The sequence below is a fragment of the Lampetra fluviatilis genome, chromosome 43 (genome assembly GCF_964198595.1).
Source record: "Lampetra fluviatilis chromosome 43, kcLamFluv1.1, whole genome shotgun sequence".
NCBI classification, from domain to species: Eukaryota; Metazoa; Chordata; class Hyperoartia; order Petromyzontiformes; family Petromyzontidae; genus Lampetra; species Lampetra fluviatilis.
Genome location: NC_136317.1, coordinates 1932632 through 1953849, shown reverse-complemented (window position 1 = coordinate 1953849; position 21218 = coordinate 1932632). Strand labels below are relative to the sequence as shown.

Sequence of the window (21218 nt, the reverse complement as noted above, 5' to 3'; positions counted from 1 at the left end):
GCATCTTCCGCGCTCTGGTCGGAGCCCCCAGGGTGTGTGGGCTGGAGTTCCGCCATGCGGCGCGGCTGACCCACGCCGTGCCGGCCTTCAAGGAGCAGTGGGCGCTGGAGGAGGCCGTGTGCTCAGTGGCAGAAGACACGGAGAGATCTGCATGTAGATTATGAGCTACCCGTCGGAGGCCGTCGAACTGCGAGAAGGGCTGCGTGCAGAACAAGAGAGAGCAAGAGAGAGAGAGTGAGCGAGAGAGTGAGTGAGAGGTGGGGGTTTACATAAAGAAAAGACAAATAAAAACGAAATGATGAACGAAGCAAAGTGCCGACTACACCGAGCATCTTCTTGTTTCCACTGATCGTAAAAAAAAAGAGACGGCGAGAGAGAAGGGAGAGAGGAGAGCGAGGGGAGAGAGAGAGAGAGAGGGGGGAGATCTAGATGAGAATCAGGGGATAAATAATTGAGAGAGAGGGAGGAGAGGAAAGGAGAGAGAGGTAGAGTGGAGAGCTTGGGGATGAGAGAGGGAGAGCGCGTGGAGAGTCAACTCCCGGGGAACGAGCTGACCCACGCCGTGCCGGCCTTCAAGGAGCAGTGGGCGATGGAGGAGGCCGTGTGCTCGGTGACAGATGACGGGGAGCTCTGCATGCAGATGTGAGCTACCCGTCGGAGGTCGTAGGACTGCGAGAAGGGCTGCGTGCAGAACGAGAGAGAGCGAGAGCGAGAGGTGGGGGTTTACATAAAGCAAAGTTAAAAAAAAAATGTTTTACGAAATGATGAACAAAGCAAAGTGCTGACTACACCGAGCATCTTCTTGTTTCCACTGATCGTAAAAAAAAGCCCCACGCCGTGGCGGCCTTCATGGAGCAGTGGGCCCTGCAGGAGGGTCGTGTTCTCGGTGGCAGAAGACACGGAGAGCTCTGCGTGGAGACACGATGAGCTACCGTCGGAGGCGGCAGGACTGCGAGGAGTGCTGGGTGCAGATGCAGCACTTGCCGTAGTTTAAAAAAAGAAAAGAGAGAGAGGAGGAGGAGGAGGGGGGAGAGCAAAAGAAAAAGGCGTTTGGAGAGAGGGAATACATCTGGGATGGAGAGGAAGAAGAGAGCTCAGGCAAAGGAATTGATCTAGGAGAGAGCTAAGGGAGCGAGAGAGCGAGAGCTTGGAAAAGAGGGAGATTGGGGAGAGGGAGGAAATCTCAGAGCGAGAGAAGGGGTGGGGGGGTAGCTGAGATAGCACGGGGAGAGGAAGATGGATGAGGGAGAGCGATAGAGAGATATCGGGAAGGATCTCAGGGAGAGGGAGGAGAGATCTGAGAGAGCTCGCGTGTAGCTTGGCAAGATCTCAGAGCGTGTGAGAGAGCGCAGTGGGGAGCAGGGAGAGCGAAGAGAGAGAGAGAGAGCTCGGGAGATTTCTGGGAGCAAGGCGGTGGGAGACGCTCTCGAAGCGCGAGAGGGAGGAGAGCGAGCGAGAGGGCTCGCTCGGGGGGGAGAGAGTGAGAGAGAGGGAGGGAGGAGAGAGAGAGAGAGGGCGGAAGAGGAGAGGAGGAGGAGGATGATGATGCCCGCGTGCTGGTGGCGAGGCGCGGCATGTCTGCTCAGTGCGCGGCGGTAGCGAGCGCCTCCGCTCTGCTGGTGGGAGCCGCGGCGCTGCTCGGGGTCACTGCACTGGAGGGGTTCCCCTCCTCCTCGTGCGCCCTGCCCGGACTCACCTGCGGTTTGGTCTGCGGCCTCTCTGCCATCCTGCAAAGGTGTGGGGGGGGGGGAGAGACGCGCCGGGGATGTGGAGATAAAGAGAGAGACGAGGTGGGGGGGAGAGACGCATTCAGGGAGAGACACTGGGAGAGAGACGCTGGGAGAGAGACCTGGAGAGATTTGGAGTGAGATGCATGCCGAGAGGCACGCACGGGGAAGAGACACGCAGGGACAGACTGGAGGAGATGTAGAGACTGGGAGAGGCAGACACAGGGAGAGACACACACATGGAGAGACAGACACAGGGAGAGACACACACAGGGAAAGACAGACACAGGGAGAGACACACAGGGAGAGACATACAGGGAGAGACACACACAGGAAGAGACATACAGGGAGAGACACAGGGAGAGACAGGGAGAGACACACACAGACACAGGGAGAGACACACAGGGAGATACACACAGGGAGAGACACACACAGGGAGAGACACACACAGGGAGAGACACACACAGGGAGAGACACACAGGGAAAGACACACAGGGAGAGACACACACAGGGAGAGACACACAGGGAAAGACACACAGGGAGAGACACACACAAGGATATACAGGCACAGGGAGAGACACAGACGCAAGGAGAGGCAGACACGCATAGAGACAGGGGGAGGGAGAAACAGACGTGCACAGACACGAGGAGAGCTAGAGACAAGGTGAGACACGAGGTGAGACACGAGGTGAGACAGACGTTTGGACATAGACAGGGAGGGAGCGTGAGGGTGGTGGATGGTCGGGGAGGTGCAGTGCGCATTTTGTAAGCGCTCGTCACTGACTGCAGAGCGGTCGAGCGCGACTAACGTGGTGTGTTGCGTGGTGTGGTGTGTGTGTGTGGTGTGTTGCGTGGTGTGGTGTGTGTGTGTGGTGTGGTGTGTGTGGGGTGTTGCGTGGTGTGGTGTGTGTGTGTGGGGTGTTGCGTGGTGTGGTGTGTGTGTTTGGTGTGTGGTGTGTTGCGTGGTGTGGTGTGTGTGGGGTGTTGCGTGGTGTGGTGTGTGTGTGTGGTGTGTTGCGTGGTGTGGTGTGTGTGTGTGTGCGTGGTGTGTGTGTTTGGTGTGTGGTGTGTGCGTGGTGTGGTGTGTGTGTGGTGTGTTGTGTGGTGTGTGTGTGTGTGTGTTGCGTGGTGTGGTGTGTGTGTGTGGGGTGTTGCGTGGTGTGGTGTGTGTGTGTGCGTGGTGTGTGTGTTTGGTGTGTGGTGTGTGCGTAGTGTGGTGTGTGTGTGTGCGTGGTGTGTGTGGTGTGTGTGGTGTGTGTGTGCGTGGTGTGTGGCGTGGTGTGTGTGTGTGGTGTGTGTGTGTGTGTGTGGTGTGTGTGTTTGGTGTATGTGGTGTGTGTGTGGTGTGTGTGTGGTGTGTGTGTTTGGTGTGTGTGGTGTGTGTGTGGTGTGTGTGTGGTGTTTTGCGTGGTGTGTGCGTGGGGTGGTGTGTGTGGTGTGTGTGTGGTGTGTGTGTGCGTGGTGTGTGGCGTGGTGTGTGTGTGTGGTGTGTGTGTGTGTGTGGTGTGTGTGTGTGTGGTGTGTGTGTGGTGTGTGTGTGGTGTGTGTGGTGTGTGTGTGTGGTGTGTGTGTGTGGTGTGTGTGTGGTGTGTGTGTGTGTGGTGTGTGTGTGGTGTGTGTGTGTGGTGTGTGTGTGTGTGGTGTGTGTGTGCGTGGTGTGTGGCGTGGTGTGTGTGTGTGCGTGGTGTGTGGCGTGGTGTGTGTGTGTGGTGTGTGTGTGTGGTGTGTGTGTGGTGTGTGTGGTGTGTGTGTGTGGTGTGTGTGTGTGGTGTGTGTGTTTGGTGTGTGTGGTGTGTGTGTGGTGTGTGTAGCGTGTGGTGTGTATGTAATGTGTGTATGTAGTGTGTATGTAGTGTGTGGTGTGTGTATATAGTGTGTGGGGTGTATGTGGTGTGTGTATGTAGTGTGTGTATGTAGTGTGTGGGGGTGTGTATGTAATGTGTGTATGTAGTGTGTGTGTATGTAGTGTGTGTGGGGGTGTGTATGTAGTGTGTGTGTGTAGTGTGTGTGGGGGTGTGTATGTAATGTGTGTATGTAGTGTGTGTGTGTATGTAGTGTGTGTATGTAGTGTGTGTGTGTATGTATGTAGTGTGTGTGTATGTATGTGTGTGTGTAGTGTGGTGTGTGTATGTAGTGTGTGTATGTGTGTGTATATATAGTGTGTGTGTGTATGCTGTGTGGGGGTGTGTATGTAGTGTGTGTGTATGTATGTGTGTGTGTAGTGTGTGTGTGTGTATGTAGTGTGTGTGTATGCTGTGTGGGGGTGTGTATGTAGTGTGTGTGTATGTAGTGTGTGTGGGAGTGTATATGTAATGTGTGTATGTAGTGTGTGTATGTAGTGTGTGTATGTATGTAGTGTGTGTGTATGTAGTGTGTGTGGGGGTGTATATGTAATGTGTGTATGTAGTGTGTGTATGTAGTGTGTGTGTATGCTGTGTGGGGGTGTGTATGTAGTGTGTGTGTATGTAGTGTGCATGTAGTTGTGTGTAATGGTGGTAGCAGCAGTGGTGGTGATGGTTATAAGGTTACGGTGTTAATGGTGATGCTGCTGGTGATGGTGTTAATGGTGATGTTAAACTGTTCCCGTTGAAAGGAGCGTTGGTGATGATGCTGTTGATATGGCTGGATAAATTGGTGATGGTGATCGTGATGTTGCTGGTGATGGTCGCAGTGGTGCTCGCGATGATGATGCTGTCAAAGGGGTAGCAGTGGCCATGGTGATGTTTGTGTGGGTATCGCGTGGTAGTACAATCCTCGGTACCGATGATGGCCGTTGTCGTCACGATGGTGGTAGTGAAGTATTGATGCCAATAGTGATTGTCGTCATAGTGGTGATAGTTGCTATGGGATGGCAGTGCAGGTGATGGTGAAAGGGTTGGTAGGTGCTCGCTTACAGCACTTGCCCCACAAGTCTGTTGAGGCTATCCGGGGGAGCTTTGTCTTTCATGCTGGTAGTTGATGGAGGTGAGGATCGGTAGTGCAGCGGCTAGCGACCCGAGTTCGATTCCCGCTCTGGCCAACACAAGTGACGACTATCTGATTCAGCCCTGGGCCTCCCCTAGGTCGACTCAGCCTAAAATGAGTACTTGGTGTAGTGTGTAAACATCGCCACTGGGGAGACAAAGGCGGCCGATCGTAGTGCTGGCCTCCACCCCCTCGTGTACCGTGCCGGCCTTCATAGGTGCTTGCTGAAAGCACTTTCCCCAACAGTCTGTTCAGGCTATATGGGGGATCTTTGCTGCTGCTGTTATGACTATATTTTCCAGTGATATAATTATCAGTCTTTTAAAAAAAAATACTTTCGCATAACTGCATAACGTGCTTAGACATATTTAGCACACACACACACGCGCGCGCAGCCGTGCGCCAAATCGCACACACGCAAACACTGCACCGGTGCCTTTGTCGATTCCCTCCAAAGCCAAACCCCTTCGGCTGCCCCAATTCCGTTGACCCGCTACAGATGCCATCACACTCACGAGAGACACGCCGCTATCTATGCACCGCGTATGCAGCAGGCATGCAGACCTACCTCCCTACCTGCCTATCAAAGTCGTGGTGGGTAGCGCAGGGGGTCTGCAACCTGCGGCGTCTGATCGGCATGCGGCAAGTCTCTATCACGTTGCATTGCGGCTCTTTAAATATTGAGTCGTTTTTTTTAATTCTATACCGAATTCGACAAAAAAACGTCCCCCCCCCTCCTCCTGCTTACACACACGTGGATGGGAGCGTCTATCACGGGGGGGCATTTACCGAAGGCGTCAGACAGGCCCAGAATTGCTATTAGTCTCCGCTCGTTTACTCGGGAATAGCTCTCGACGAGTCTCATGACCTCCTTTCAGGAGGGTGCTGCCGCGTCTATTATAGCAGTCCGAAGGGCGCGACGATTGATGACTACAGTCGACGCAGATCCCAATTGAGTAAGCTATCTTATCGTGCATTTATACGGCGCCTTAACCTTCACGTGCTTCAAGCAAGGCGCTGTAGAGTGAATAACTAATTATGGTACAGGGATGGTTGGCGAGACGAGTGGGTGGGATTTGTGTAAAACGAGGTGGTGGTGGTGGCGATACGTGGAGTAAACGAAGATGGAAATGAGGTGAGTGGATTGATGGTGGGTGACCATGGGGAGTTGGGGACAGGGATGGTGGCGTGAGAGCGAGTGGGGAAGACAACGAGGAGAGACGGGAAAGGTGAGAGGCTTTTATTAATTTTATTTTTTTACCTACGTGACTTTACCGAAAAAAACCTAAGAATATGAATCATTGCAGTCACGAAAGCTTCAAATCTAGAACTAGGCAAGAGAGAGTGAAGTGGGTTGCAAGGGAAGAGCGGAAGGCAGTGAGAGAGGGTGGTTGCAGTTGTACATTTTCAAATTTTGCAAATTAGTAAAATTATCCATAATAGAGGTTATTTTTGGTGAGATCGCGTAAATATAAATGCGTCGTTAGACCCACCACCACCCGACACAGCCAATTAGTAAGGTTTGTCACGTAAACAGAACGTGCCAAATCGTTACTAGTACAGCACATCGGTGTGTTGGAGAGTAGACCCACAACATTTACAATTCGAGGATGACGTTTCGCCGATAATGACATCGAGCATCATCAGGCGACAGCCATAGATAATTGTTTTTTAGAAGTGAATATATATATTTATATTTACCTTCAAGAAATATGGGAGGCATAGCCATTAGGCGAATGTGTGTGAGGTGGCTCACAATGGCCATGCGAAAACGCATTTCTTGATAACTGTTTTTTTGTGTGTTTAGATTGTTGTTACCTCCGATTAGCACGGTTGGTTACGTACGGTGCGAAAGAAGTTCAACACACACACACGTACAATACGTGTCTGAGCCACTGAGCTGGCACCGCTAGGTTTGTCCGCTTGGGGTTGGCTACGTTCAAGTCACTTCTCTTTCAGAAGGCATCTCCTCTTTAAACTCAGCCACTTCTTCTTACCCGCACCACAAGCAGCCCATTGGCATTGATGTCGAGCGCTTTGGGATGTTATGGAAGCCGCTACTAAAGGAGCTGTCACTATAATAGTGATTCAGAGTCGGAATCAGAATGTTTATATATTTTCTGGAGCAACCCGAAGAGCTGCTCTTTGACAAACGTCCAGAAGGGGCGGGTCAGAAGGTCACAGCGACAACGATACTAAAAACACGACAGCAGTGCAACGTAGAGGGAACGTACACAAATAATTTGAACAATATACAAATACAACTAAACAATGTTTTTGTTTATCTTACTCATTACTACTGTTTACTAATAGTAGTAGTATTATTGCTGGGCTTCAATGACAGACAGCCACCGGCGGCGATGGCCACGTCTTCTCAAGCGGAGCGAGCCGATGTCGCCACATCGGTCAGTAACGTCCGATAGAAACCACCGCCACTTGTCGCAACGACGTTTCGCGTCCTTGGCTCGACGTGACCGCGCTCGACCTCCGCGGGGGGTGGCCTTTAAGTTCAAGTTCAAGTTCATTTATTAGGTGTAGCCCTGTGAGCCATTCGGCTCTTGAATCGGGTGCAACCGCAACAAACAAAAAACCAAAACATGAACAAAAAACATCTTAAAGTGAATATGTGACTAAGTGAAAACAGAAAATCCAAGAAAAGACAGCAAAATATTGCAGAAAAAAACCGTACACCAACGCTGTGTGCAAAAATCCCAGTGGGATGCAAGTCAAACAACAACAACAACAACCACCACAAGACAACTTAGATTAAGTTGTCTTGTGATCGTCACGCATCTTAAGAAGAAGATGCGTGACGCTCATTAATTGTCATTCATCGCGCGTGCCACCGACAAAGAAGCGACGGAGGAGCGACCACCTGGCCACGGGCGAGGGAGGGCAACGAATTTTAGTGGCGTCAGAGAGTGCGGCTGGGGGGGGTGGATGGGCTGCTGCTGCTGTGTCCAGGCTCACAGCAGCAGGGCTCGCCTAAGGAGGTGGGTAGACGCCGTTTCAAAGGAGGGCGGGAGAAGAAGAGCAACGTGCCTTTTTTTGTATTCGTCTTTGACCAAAATATTTCGAGAGACGCATCACACGCAGAGCTACTTGTGCACAGACACGGCAGCAGGTACGAATTCTGACTTCAATAAACGAAATAGGTGATGGAATAAACTGCGTCTATTCAGTGTTTCCCCCACCCACCCCCCCCCCCCTTAGTTATTATTTTAACAACACAGTTTGACTGTACATATTGTCCTCACCAAGACCGTAACAATGCGTCTATGGGAAGAGTAAGAAAAGTGTGGACTAATATCATCTCTCTGTGTGGGATCGAGTGTTGCCCCCTCGCATTGCGTGGGCTTTCTCCGGTTGCTCCCTGTTTCCGCACACGTGTTTAAGCACTCATTTCGTGGCTGAAAGCATCTTCATGAATAGAGGATTGCAGAGCTTTGGCAATTGTCGGCTCCGGCTCAGCGAGGGGCTGGCTGGCTGCTGCGGCCTTCCCACCCGTCTGCGGTTCCTCCTCGCGCCTCCGAATCGGACTCTGCGTTCAAGAGACGGTGAATACTGTGCGGCTGTGTGATACGAGTTGAAATCATTATTATATTTAATTAAAATAAATTACGGTGAGGGGGGGATCAATTCCTGCTCAATTGAGCCATTGAGGCATTGGTGCTCATGTTTTGTTTACAGCCTTGAGGTAATGGTGGAACAAAATCCTTATCCAGATGGTGGCAGTGAGTGATTGTGATTCATAGAATATCCTGACGCTGCAACCACCGAACTAAGCTTGCAAATGGAGTGAGCACGTGACATGTAGTATTATGCAAATTCGTACAACATATTGATTTGAAGCTTTCGTGACTGCAGGAATCCATACTATTTGGTTCTTTCGGTAAAGTCACGTAGGTAGAAAATAAAATAAATCACGACGTTTCGGGCGAAACACAAGCGTCCATCATCAGGTGTGAAAGCGTCATCTGCTGCTGAGGGTGTAGCTCAAGGCTGATAAAAAAGTGGCCGGGGCTACTGATGTTAATGTGAGAAATTAGCATGCAACTGTAAGCTAGGAGAGCGGCCTCCTAGACGAGGGCACGGAAGTGGCTATGTTAATGTGAGGGATTAGCAACAACATGTAAATTATCTTTGAACTTTCGTGCGCCGAAAAATAATGTAGTTTCGGGGGGGGGGGGCTCCTGAGAGGCCCCCTCTCAGAGGCCCAGTCGGTCCTGAGGCCAAGAGATCAACTGCACCCCCCCCCCACGCCTCATACCTCTCTCAACGGCCCCCATGCACCTGATCATTCATCTCATTCGACCTTTTCAAGCCTGCGATTGCTGCTTTTCCCGTGCCACGGTGGCGAGATGTTAACTACCTCGCCCGGTGTACAGGAGGTCGTGGGTTTCTGCCCGACCCTGACGCCTGCTGCTGTATATTTGGAGTTTGCGTGTCTCTCTCTTCCCGTGGTCGCGTGGATTTTTTTCCGGGTCCTCCGTTCTTTTTGTATTCTCTCTCCACATTTAGGATCAACGTCAGGCCTTTTTTTGTATTTGGCTGAAATACATATCCACGTGATGATAGGCCATTTCTCGTTGAGCTATCATTTGTAGCCAGGTCTCTTCTGAAAAAGAGCTTTATATATCTCAGTGGGCCTTACCTGGTGAAATAAAAAAACTTGTATGTAATGGTGGCGCTTTGGGTGGAAGATGTGTGCTAGAGAGGTGCCACGTGTGTAAGCAAAAACAAATACTTTGACTTGTTTATCTGCCTGCCTGTCCACAGCCGTGTATGTGCACGTCTAAAGCCTTGAGCGGGCAAGTGGGGAACGGTGGCACAGTGGTTAACGCACTGCATGACGCACACCCAGTGACCCACGTTCGATTCCCGCTCACAGCCAACACCATTGACGATAATTATTTGAACCGGTCCTCAGCATCAAATGATGCTAAGTCGACCCAGGTGTGACGTGAGCCCTCGTTTCCAACTCACACAATGGATCGGCTTCACACCGGGAGGGGGGGGGGGTCCTATTTGAGTCCCGCTCGTTCACTACGAGGCCCCCCTCGCTCCACTGGGTGACGAGCGATGCTCGTCCAAGCCCAAGACGCCCGGCTGTGGAATTCCAGCGCAGCTTCTTACACGGAGACGGAACACGGTCCCCATCCACGCAGCGTGCATTCCGTATTTGCATTGTAAATTCAGAGCGCGTGTTAATACGTGTTCGGACGCGTGCTGTGTGTGTGTACGCGTGGGGAGCGGTAGTGTAGCGGTTAGCGCCCTGCGCTATGAACCCGGCGACACGGGTTCGATTCCCGCTCACGGCCAACACCAGTGACGATTATCTGAACCGGTCCCGGGCCCTCCCCTAGGTCGACTCAGCCTCAAATGAGTACCCGGTGCGGTGTGTAAACATTGCCACTTTGGGAGACAAAGGCGGCCGGGCGTGGTTCTGGCCACACCGCCCCTTCGCGTGCCTTTCATGGCCTTCGTCGGTGCTCGCGAACAACACTTGCCCCGACATTCTGTTAAAGGCCAGACCGAGGGATCTTTGTCTTTTTGCTGTGTACTCTTAAGGTGATCTGAACATCGACTAAAGCCCAGCCACCCAAGTTGGACTCTTGACCACGCTGTTGGTGCTGCTGACTGTGTGGGGCAGCACCTGGTGCCGCTCTCACCAAACCCAGTAATCCGCTTGGCAAAGCAATCTAATCTGACCTGTCGTGGAATGGCCATGTTACTAATCCGGCTGAGTAGACATTGGAGAAGCCTGTTTTTAGTTTACGCGTCAAAGTCTGTCGTATTTAACCGTGAGCTTCCATTACGTTCTGCTGCTATACAAAGAACGAATTCTGCCAAAGTTGGAACTCTGTTGCCCTTAGCTGGCTGCGGTGAACCCCTGCTCCTAACTCACTGCACCAAATATAAATATGCGTAACGCAGGCAGGTTGGTTTATGATCCAGCACGCACTGACTCACCCCAGTCACTCACCGACAGTCGCTTCGTCATCACTCTGCTAGCGCTACTACCATGGAAGCTGTTCCCGTGAACGTCACTCGTTGGTTGCTCCATCCGTGTCGAGGACTCGGTGTGAGAGACACCGTTGTGTCTCATCTGCTCTGTGTCAACCACCACCACCAATCAACCACACATACCAGGCCACAACACACTCATTCAACCACTCACTCACCCACTGATCCATCCACCACCAACCACACTTCAGGCAACAACAACACACTCACTCATCCACTGATCCAACCACCACCACCAACACTTCAGGCCACAAGAACACCCTCACTCAACCACCACCACAACCAATCAACCACACTTCAGGCAACAACAACAACACACTCACTCAACCACTCACTCACCCACTGACCAAACCACCACCACCAACCACACTTCAGACCACAACAACACTCACTCACTCAACCACTCACTCACCCACTGACCAAACCACCACCACTTCAGGTCACACCACTTCTATTTCTGCTTCGTCCCTCGCTCGCACTGCCCGAATTCGGAATTCCCTCTCCCACCGTCACTTCACCCATGCTCTTATAATAATAATAAGAAGAATCTTGCGCTATTCCAGAAACGTATTAGTGCGGGTTGTTGTTGGCCGCTTGGCGTTCTGTTTCTGTTCGGCACTGTGGCTCAGCAGCCGTGAATTTTTTCTTTTAATCATTTTGAATATTTTCTGCTGATGGGCACCACGCGTCTGTACGCATTATGGCGATGTCATCCTGACACGCAAAGCCTGTTGCTGTGACGCTAATGTACCGTGTAGTGCACGCGTGCAGTGCTTGTTTTTGCCCATCCACTGCTGGATGAGGTCGTCCCCACGCGATGTGGCTTTTGTGGAATTCTCTGATATTCCTCGCCACGCTCGTCAGTGTGGGCGTGAGACGACGCAGAGCATAGACGTGGGAGCATAGTGCAGTACAACAGTGACATTGTACTGCACTGCCCACTACTGCCCACAACGTAGCCCCCGAAGCAGCCTAGAGCACCTGCCATGCATGGCGTTTTCACATTTCAACAACAGCCAGGCTCAATACTGCTTAGCTTTAGATATCTGCGTGAATATTCTGATCATCACCACCACCACAAGTTGTAATGGGTATCCGAACCTGGTCTGGGCCTCTGCTAGGTCGACTGAGCCTTTTAAACGGGTACCGAGTGCGATTGTGGTTACTGCCGTTACCCGCTGGGGAGACAAAGGCGGCCGGGTGTGCTACCCGCTTGGTGTGTGGAAGTCACCGGAGAACCATCCGTGCTTTCTTGGGACTCGCTTGAATTCCACGTTATGGGCGTTATCACCGTCAATCACGATAATCATCGCCATCGTTATCATCATCATCATCATCAATGCGCTCATTGTTTCAGATGATGCCCCACCACCACGCACATTTCTCACGGTGGCGACTGCGCGGTCGAAGTCGACTGCCTGACCGCTTCACTCCCGGTGAGAAAGCGATGTCGAGATGAATGCAATCAATGGGTGCACTCAGCCACTCGATCAATGCCCTTTATTTAACTGGGTCACGGTCCCACCGTTATTACGATTCGTCATCACCTTTTGGCGTCGGCTTCCAGCCAAGAGGCTTGTTGCTTCACCGACAACGTTCGCCGTGAATTATTTACAATGGAATTTACAATCCAGTCTCGCGTTCGCAGTCTTTCTGGACTCCGCGTGTCCGCGCGCGTCCGTCGAAATCGCCCCGGGAACGCGCCCGGTCTTGGCCGACGTCGCAAAGCGGAGCAGAGGTTGAGAGCCTGGACGATGCTTGGATGGGCGGCCACCGCTCACATAAAATGTTCCCCATCATTGGTTGCCGTGCGCCAGTCGGGCCCGATAAACATGGGCACCGCGGTGGCTTGGAGATGTTGACTACCTCGCCTGGTATACAGGAGGTCGTGGGTTCGATTTTGACCCTGACGCCTGCTGCTGTCTATTTGGACTTTGCGGTGTCTCTCTCTTCCCGTGGCCGCGTGGATATTTCTCTGGGTCCTCCGGTTTTCCCCCTCCGCATTTAGAATCAACACGCGTTCAGAGTATTTGTCTGCAATATATGTCCACACGATGATAAGCCACCTTGTTGAGCCATCATATGTGACAGCCAGGTAGCTTCTGAAAGAGAGCTGTATAGCTTCGCGGGCCTTAACTAATAAAATAAAAAATACAAATTAATAGATTCGTTTAGAAACAATCGTGCATCCTACATTTCCCACGGATAATTATAGGAGTCGTGTGTAATAGGGCCGTAAATAAGAGGAGCATGGCTTACGCTGGTTGTGGCTGTATTTGTGCAGAGTGCGAGGTGGTGCTCAGTGTTGTCGCGGCCAAAAATATATTGAGATGGAATGAGATGCAGTTCTTAGAAGGGGGTTGCTAAGATGGCACCCCCGTGTCTAACGAGTGAGACCATTTACCCTCAGCCCGAGATGTCTGTAATGTTACACGAAAGCGCGACATTGCGGTTTCACTTGGACGGGCCTCATGACAGCGCTTACAGCGTAACGATACACAAGGCAAGACACATACTCTTAGGTTTTTTTCGGTAAAGTCACGTAACTAAAACATAAATAAATAATAAAATACCCAATAAAAATAATAGAAATAAAATAATAATGGGACCTGATGACGGAGACTTGTGTTGCCTCCGAAACGTCATGATTTATTACTTTATTTCTATGATTTTTATTACTATTTATTTTATAATGTATTTATTTATTTTTTACCTACGTGACTTTACCGAAAAAAACTAAGTGTATGAATCCTTGCAGTTACGAAAGCTTCAAATCTTGAAGCAAGACACATACTCAAACAAACACCCACAACGCATGCACAATTGCGATATTCTCCAGATTATAAGATTCACTTTTTTTACCTGTCTATGAAAGTGACCCTCTTTCCGGCCAAACAGATGCTGCTTGGGCATGCGGTGGCTGGGGATGTGGGTTACATGGCCCAGCCAACGCAGCCCTTAGCTGCTGGAGGCCCTCACTGATGGCGATGTGTCCATATCTTTCAAGGATCTGTGAGCTCCTCACACAATCCAGCCTGGATATATCCAGGATTTATCAGAGGCAGGCAGACTAGCCTGTATATTTCAAGCCAGCTGAGCTGACCCTTTAAATGGGTACCACGAAGAATGGGGATCCTGGCCTCTGGATTGTATCATAGGCCTTGGCCTAGTCCAGGGGTCGGCAACCTACGGCTCCGGAGCCGCATGCGGCTCTTTACGGGCTGCTTCTTGACGATATGTACGTATGTACAGTATGTACTCAGATGCATTGCGGCTCTTGAAATACTGAATTTTGTACCGAATTGGAAAGAAATGGCTCTTCTTGTTATTTTGGTTGCCGACCCCTGGCCTAGTCGATGGAGCAGAGATGTAGGTCGTGTTAAAATTCCGCACACCTCCACTGTAGCACATTGACAGAGTATATGGCATCTGTGCAGATCTGCATCTGCCAGAGACGACTGAAGTGTGATTGCCAGCGTGCCTGGCCAAGCCTTGTTGAATATTCTTTGCCAGGCCCTTTCCTGGCACTGAGGAGGGAGATGTCCTTTATAGCTGCTACAATCAGTTGTTTCCATCAGTGTGGTCCCCTCTTTTTAAAAACGTGGACCACCAAGGCTTCCAATCCTACAGAACATGTACGGCGGGCCAAGTACACAACACATAATACACACGACGGACACAACACATAAAACACACGACACACAAAACACTCACGACATACAAATAGTACACACACACATATAACACATACGATGGTCGGATCATCACGGTAAGGAATTGAACTCGGGGTCGCTGTATTCACTAAGCCTTGCACCACTGTGCCCCACACAAACACGCATGCATCATGAAGATCCCACATTTAGCCGAATTGGAGAATGAAGGGGGGGGGGGGGCAAGTGTTGTTAGCGAGCACCTATCAAGGCCACGATGGGATCTGAAGAGGTGATGCGTTTCGGGCTGAGTCTACCAAAGGGAGGCCCAGGACAGATTCATACAAAGATCGATAGACTTCACAGACTGTTGGGCCAAGTGCTATTAGCGAGCACCTTTGAAGACCGACCAGCACACGAGGAGGTGTGTGGCCAACACCACACCTGGCCGCCTTTGTCTCCCTAGTGGCGATGTTTAGCCATCACACCAGGTACTCATTTGAGGCTGAGTCGACCTAGGAGAGGCCCAGGACCGGTTCAAATAATCGTCACTGGTGTTAGCCGTGAGCGGGAATCGAGCCCGGGTCGCCAGGTTCATAGCGCAGCAGGCTAACCGCTACACTGCCATACACAAACACACTTTAAACACGCATGTAAACAACTATGAATATGAACATGTGAATGTCTTCTTGGAAAGACAGACCTGTTCTTCACCTGAGGACGGCTGCTTGCGTTGTGGCCGAAACGTCGTGAGAATTATTAAATGTTTTATTTTTATTATTTTATTATTTCCATTCTACGTGACTTGACCGAAAGAACCAAGAAGATGAATCCCTGCAGTCACGAAAGCTTTAAATCGAAAAATGTGAATGTCTCTTAGCCATATCTAAAACAGGTATTCGTTTAGCAATACCCATTTGTGGTGCTGGCGAGGTCTGGCTGCGCTCCTAGTCACTGCCCATTCCCATGCAACACGACACATCGGCTGCTATTTTGCAGTGAGAGCGGATTGTCATCTCGCCTGCTCACTCTGTGGTGCAACGTTGTTAATCTTTTTGCTGCGGCGGTTTCCAGATAACGTGGGGGAAATGCCGATGCAGCTTGCACAAGCGGGGCGGGTGGGCAGTGCCCGGAGCGGCGATGGTTATGCCGATGATCGTGGTGATGGTGATGGTACTGCTGCTGCTGCTGATAACGATGGTCATGCCTATACTGCTGCTTATGATGATGATAGTGATGTGCTAATGGATATTGCTATCGTACAGGTGTCGGTGAAATCAAGTGGTATTATAAATATTGGATTTATGAAAGCCATGATGATGATGCTGCTGATAATGTTGTGGGATTGCCGTTGCAATGATGGTAGCAAAGATTGTGGTAGTGCTCCGGCGCTGATGATGCTGATGATGGTGGCAATGGTAAAATATTAGTAATGATCAGGTATGGGTGACGTAGAAATGTTGAGGCAAGGGTTGATGGATCAGACAGAGATTCGTGACATTCCCGAAACCCCCTGGGGCTCGAAGAGCCTGGAGATGGCAGCAAAACAAATGAGTTCATGATCCCATTGGCGTGGACCTCAAGCGTTGTTCCTCCCCTCGTATGCGAGATGGGCTTTCTTGGAGGCACTCCGATTTCCTCGCCAAACAAAAGTGGCCAAAACATCAAGATCATTACGTGACCTAACCCAAAAATAAAATTGCGAATCATGCTTGGCATTGTATTTACGCTCAGAGCGAAGTGTGACAAAGGGAATTCTGGGCCACCCATGAAGTGAAATTGGCCCAGAAAATTCAGTCTCCAAAGGGAAACGGCAGGCAACTCGAGTTGACTACCAACACGGAAACACAGTTTCAGGATCAGGGTGGGATAGCCACTTCAGTTCAGACTCGAGATCAGAAACTTAAGGTAACGCCGGACAAGACACCGGCAATCATCTTGCAGGACTGCATGCGACCACAGCTGTCCGTCTATAAATTAAGCAGGAATTCACATGGTTAAGTTCCTGTTACTAAACCCAAAGCTATTTTAGACCCGGCACTCATGCACTGTGTGTGTTGTTGTTGTGTATATATAACTATGCGCATGCGGATTTGGCATGCACAATTCGTGGCCATCGATGCACAACTCTGACGGTTGCATGCTGCGAATAAAACCTAAAACAGGCATCCCACTCGGTCAAGTCTGCAATAACACGAGCAGCAGCCACCCGCAGTGGTGCCGTTCTGTGGCATATGGTGTGCAGTGTTCGACATGAAGACATCAGCAATTGGATTGAGATGAAGGCGGTTGGGCCGGTGGGGCAGAGGTCGCAAACGGGTTTTGATTCCTTACCCGTACCCGTACCCGGCCGCACCAGGGTCGCAAATGGGTACCCGTACCTGTACCTTACCCGAAATGAGTGACAAACGGTTACTCACCAGTGACTCACGGCCTACCCGTACCTGTACCCAGCCGCACCAGGGTCGCAAACGGCTACCCGTACCCGGCCGGGTACGGGTAGCCGGGTATCGGGTAGGGGACGGGTATCGGGTACCCGGTTGCGACCTCTGCGGTGAGTTGATAGCCATTGTACACCTCGTGTTGTTGGCTTGAAGGTGTGAGGTGGCCAGAATATGGCAGTACAGTAACTGATTCTTGATTCTTACTGTGCGGAGCCGTTTAAGTGCCATTGCTTTGTATGCGTGAGCGATCGCGTGAGTTTGGCAGGTCTCTCCCAGAAATGCTTCCCAAAATTACGTTCTCGGAAATTACATCCGAATAAAAGGTCAGGACTGCAATTGCTTCACAAGTTCATTTTAAATCAAATGCAAAACTCGACGTTCCTGCCGCCGACATTTTCGATTGCAATGTGTTTTGGGGAAGTGTGTTGCCTGGCTTGAATGTTGACGCAGGGAATTCAAGACAGCCCTTGGAAGCGAAATTGGCCATGAGAATGTGGGTTCCAGTCCAAAGAGGCGGATAGCTTGAATTGACAAAAAAACAAACCACGTAGTCACGGAGTTTGAGTAACGGTTGTCGAGTGTTCTTACCTTGGGGTTGCACTTTTAAAACTTGTTAATGCCTCCTTATTGCCATGCACACGATTGTTTAAACACACATAAATTGCACGGGAGATAATTTCTTAAATGCATGTTTACATGTGGTTTAAATTGTCTCGCATCTCTCGGTCGAATATGTTTGAAGTTGTTCATGTTTTTGGTTGTGATGGAGCCATGCTGTGGATCTGTGCGCTTGTGTAGTTTATTGGTTTTGCTTGTGACAAAATCACCGTGACAGAGACCATTATCGTGAGATGTTGGAAGCTAAGGAGGGTTGAGCATGGTTAGTGCTTGGTTGCGTGGCTGCCTGGGAATCATAATCTTTATTTTTCCTGAAAGAATCCCATGAGCTATGAAGTTCTTTTTCACGGATATCCAGTGGGGGCGGGTTAGAGAAGAGAGTAATACCAGCTGTTGTTGACTTGGGCTGCGAGGTGGCCAGGAGATGGCAGTACCGCAATAGATTATTGAATCCATCTGTGTGGAGCTTTTGAATGTTATCCCCTTGTATGTTTTTCCTGGTTTACTTCCACATGAAACCAAACACTCGTGAATGGAATTGGCCACACATCCCAATATAGCAACACCCTCCTAAAAATGTATTGAGGCTTTCCTGGGTAAACGCGCATTAGTAAAATAACATCAGATTTTACTTGCAGTGATTTACATTTGCTTTGATTTGCATTGGTTCAGGTTGTTGGAAAAATAGCTTTAGTCTGTATAAGCTTCACTTAAATTATAGATAACCGGACTATATGAACAGTACCAATGTGTTTTGTTCTCCAAGCCGGGGAGCTGGCCAAGTGGTTCAGGGTGGAGTGAGCGGTCTCACAAATCGGAAGGTGACGAACTCAAATCTTGGTTTTGGGTTGACTCGGCCCCATCATCCGTTTGGGGGTCAAACAAATGACCACCACTTCACGGGAACGTCAACATTTGTTGTCCCATGAAGTCAGTCGCCGCTGCCATAGGAATGTGGAATTTCCACCACTGGCTCAGGGCTGGAAACAGGAGATGTGTACCAGTGTCTCAATGCTCACTTTAGCATGTCACTCTCAGTTGGCTTATGCTATACAAGGCTAAATGTGGATATGAACATCATTATTTTGTGGATTCATTGAGGAAATCTAATCAACGAGTCGTTCTCCCTTGCTGTGCAATCAATGTAGTGTTCATAGTTATTGCCTGAGAGGATCTCAATTGGAGAGGCCTTCATCCGGCAGCAGATTGCTCATGACCGTTTACACGGTAGTAGTAACACAAATAAGCAGACAAAACGTCTCGTTCACATAACTGTCCTTCCACTTACTCGATAAAAATATTTATTTTTTACACATACCCATCACGGTATTCTCGGAGTGAATCATTTCAGCAAGTATTGATTGGTTCAACACAGGCAAAACTCTGGACCGGTTTTGACATTAAGTGTCGCATCAGCAGTCAGGCATGCTTGTACCAACGCTGAACAGACGTTATAGGCAAGGACCCTCTCCGGAGGATATGGGTTCTAGTTGAACTCAAAACTAGATCACACTATGGATGTATTAATTGTTGCGTTGCCTCGATTGCCCCCATGTGATTAATCGATCAAGATTTGTTCAGAAAATCAGCTTCCTTTGGTGATTATAGCGACCTCTAGTGGCTGCAGGGGTCACGCCGTCACGTTACATGGAGGTGATCGATAATGTTTCTATCGACGTGACTTTACCAAAAGAATATCCATTCCTGCAGTCACAAAAGCTTTACATCAAGATCGACGTTCAGTATCAATACAATATCGATTGGAATTTGTATCGCCCGGTTGTAAATCGACCGGGCGATACAATCGCGGTATCGATACTGATCGATACAGCCCTCGAATCGCCACGGGAGTGGTGGCGCAGTAGTGAGCGCGCTGTGTTGATAACCCCGGTTCACCCGAGTTGAGACTCACGGCTAACATCAGCGGCGGACGCAATGCCTCTGACCACGTGGGTGCGGCATGGCACCGACAACACCGTGGGTGGTGGTGGTGGTGGAGGGGCAATAGAAACTCGTGGTTTATATTCTAGATTTGAAGCTTTCGTGACTGCAAGGATTCATACTCTTAGGGTTTTTTTCGGAAAAGTCACGTAGGGAAAAAATAAATAATAAATAAAATAATAATAGCAATAATAATATAAATAAAGTAATAAATCACGACGTTTCGGAGGCAACACAAGCTTTCTTCGGACCGTCACAGCTACATTGACTGAAACTCGTGGTTTATAAACACGCGTGGAGAGGGTTTGGCTGCTGCCCTCGCCTGGGTAACAATACAATTAGTAAACCAGTCTAGCAGTGCATTGACCATGGCTGGTGATGATTATTATGCCTTTGGACCTGTCCGTCCTTACAGCCAGCAAAAGTGTTTTTATTACAGTGGAGCACAATACTTTACTGCACTACACCACTGTACCACGATATAATACTGTGCTACAATATGATATTGTACAACGGCAATACTGTACAACAGTGCAATACTGTACAACAGCACGACACTGTACAACAGTGCAATACTGTACCACAGCACGATACTGTACCGCAGTGTAATACTGTACAACAGTGTGATACTGTACAACAGCGTATTACTGTACTACAGTACGATACTTTACTACAGTATAGTACGGTCGGCGTTTTTGTGCCGATTCACGACCGGGGTGGTGGGGGGGGGCGAAGTGACGTCATTACGCACGAGCCCAGCCCAACGAGGCGGGACGCCGGTGACGTCATCGCGCAAGCCGTGCGCGGTGACGTCACTGCCGCGCACGCGCACTTTTGGCCGCGCGCCAGGCAGGAATCCAGGCAGGAAACATTTTTTAAAATATTTTTCTTCCGATATGCAATTAATTACGGCGCACTGTACGCCTTGGTCAGTCCACCGCTGGACGAAGGCCACAAAAGACAATACTTCACTACAGACCATCAGACTAAAGGACTTTATCCAGCGGTGTATTGACCACGGCTGATGATTACACAAATCTACCCCCCCTCACCCCTTTGTCAGCCCACTGCTGAAGGGCCTCAAAATAGACATTCACTGTAACCTGAGGCCTCACAACCAGCAGTGGAGTGGCCACGGCTGATGTTGAGCGCCTTGAGGGTGGGGGCGTGGCTCGTCAGCTGTTCTCGTCCGGGGCCCCTCCCCTCCATTGACGTTTTACAAAGACCAATCGCCCTGGGGGCACTTTTAACGTGGCGCGTTGTTCTCGTGTCCCGTCGCGAGTGTGCCCCCAGGTCGTTTGTGAACCTCACCTCCTGTCAGGTGTTTACAACGCAGCGGGCGGGCAAGCCGAGACGTTGGCCAATCACGTGGCAGCTTTATAATTAAAATGCGATAAAATTACGTTATTTACTTAAATAATCTCTTATTTGTTTCACATTGATATACATTTCATTACAGACGCAGTGCTGTTGGTGGACGCCGCTGTAATTTGAGTCAATTCTGCACATTGTTATTATCAATTCCTCGGTTTCCACAGCGCTTTTATATTCACCTTAAGATCATCATTCAAGGTGTTTGTACCGTGGTAATCGGACTGTGAAGTATAGTGTAGTAATATACTACTGTTAAATTACTGTCAAGTTGGCAGTGGTTTTACTTTAAGTTATTTTATGACGTTCGTGAAATTTATTTGTTTTTAGATTTAATTTCGCGCATCAAACTATACGTCGCAAAACACGTCAGATTTAGTTTGTTTTATAAATCAACATTGAAAGAGTGAAGTGGTACACGTTATGTAACGTCAAGTAATCATATCGTAAGTAAACGAATGAGAATGTAGAAAGTT

The 21218-nt window shown here is 49.7% G+C and overlaps 1 protein-coding gene across 2 annotated transcripts in view; it reads left to right on the top strand.

The window, feature by feature from the left end:
* Positions 1-1489: 1489 nt before the first annotated feature.
* LOC144946996 (AMMECR1-like protein) overlaps positions 1490-21218 on the top strand; it is a 60208-nt gene continuing 40479 nt past the window's right edge. Inside the window, exon 1 of one of the 2 annotated variants that reach the window (XM_078876097.1) lies at positions 1490-1735. In XM_078876097.1, the coding sequence (XP_078732223.1) occupies positions 1575-1735 (161 nt within the window). In that variant the 5' untranslated portion in view covers positions 1490-1574. The remainder of the gene's footprint in view (positions 1736-21218) is intronic. The other variant, XM_078876096.1, reaches the window with a different exon arrangement.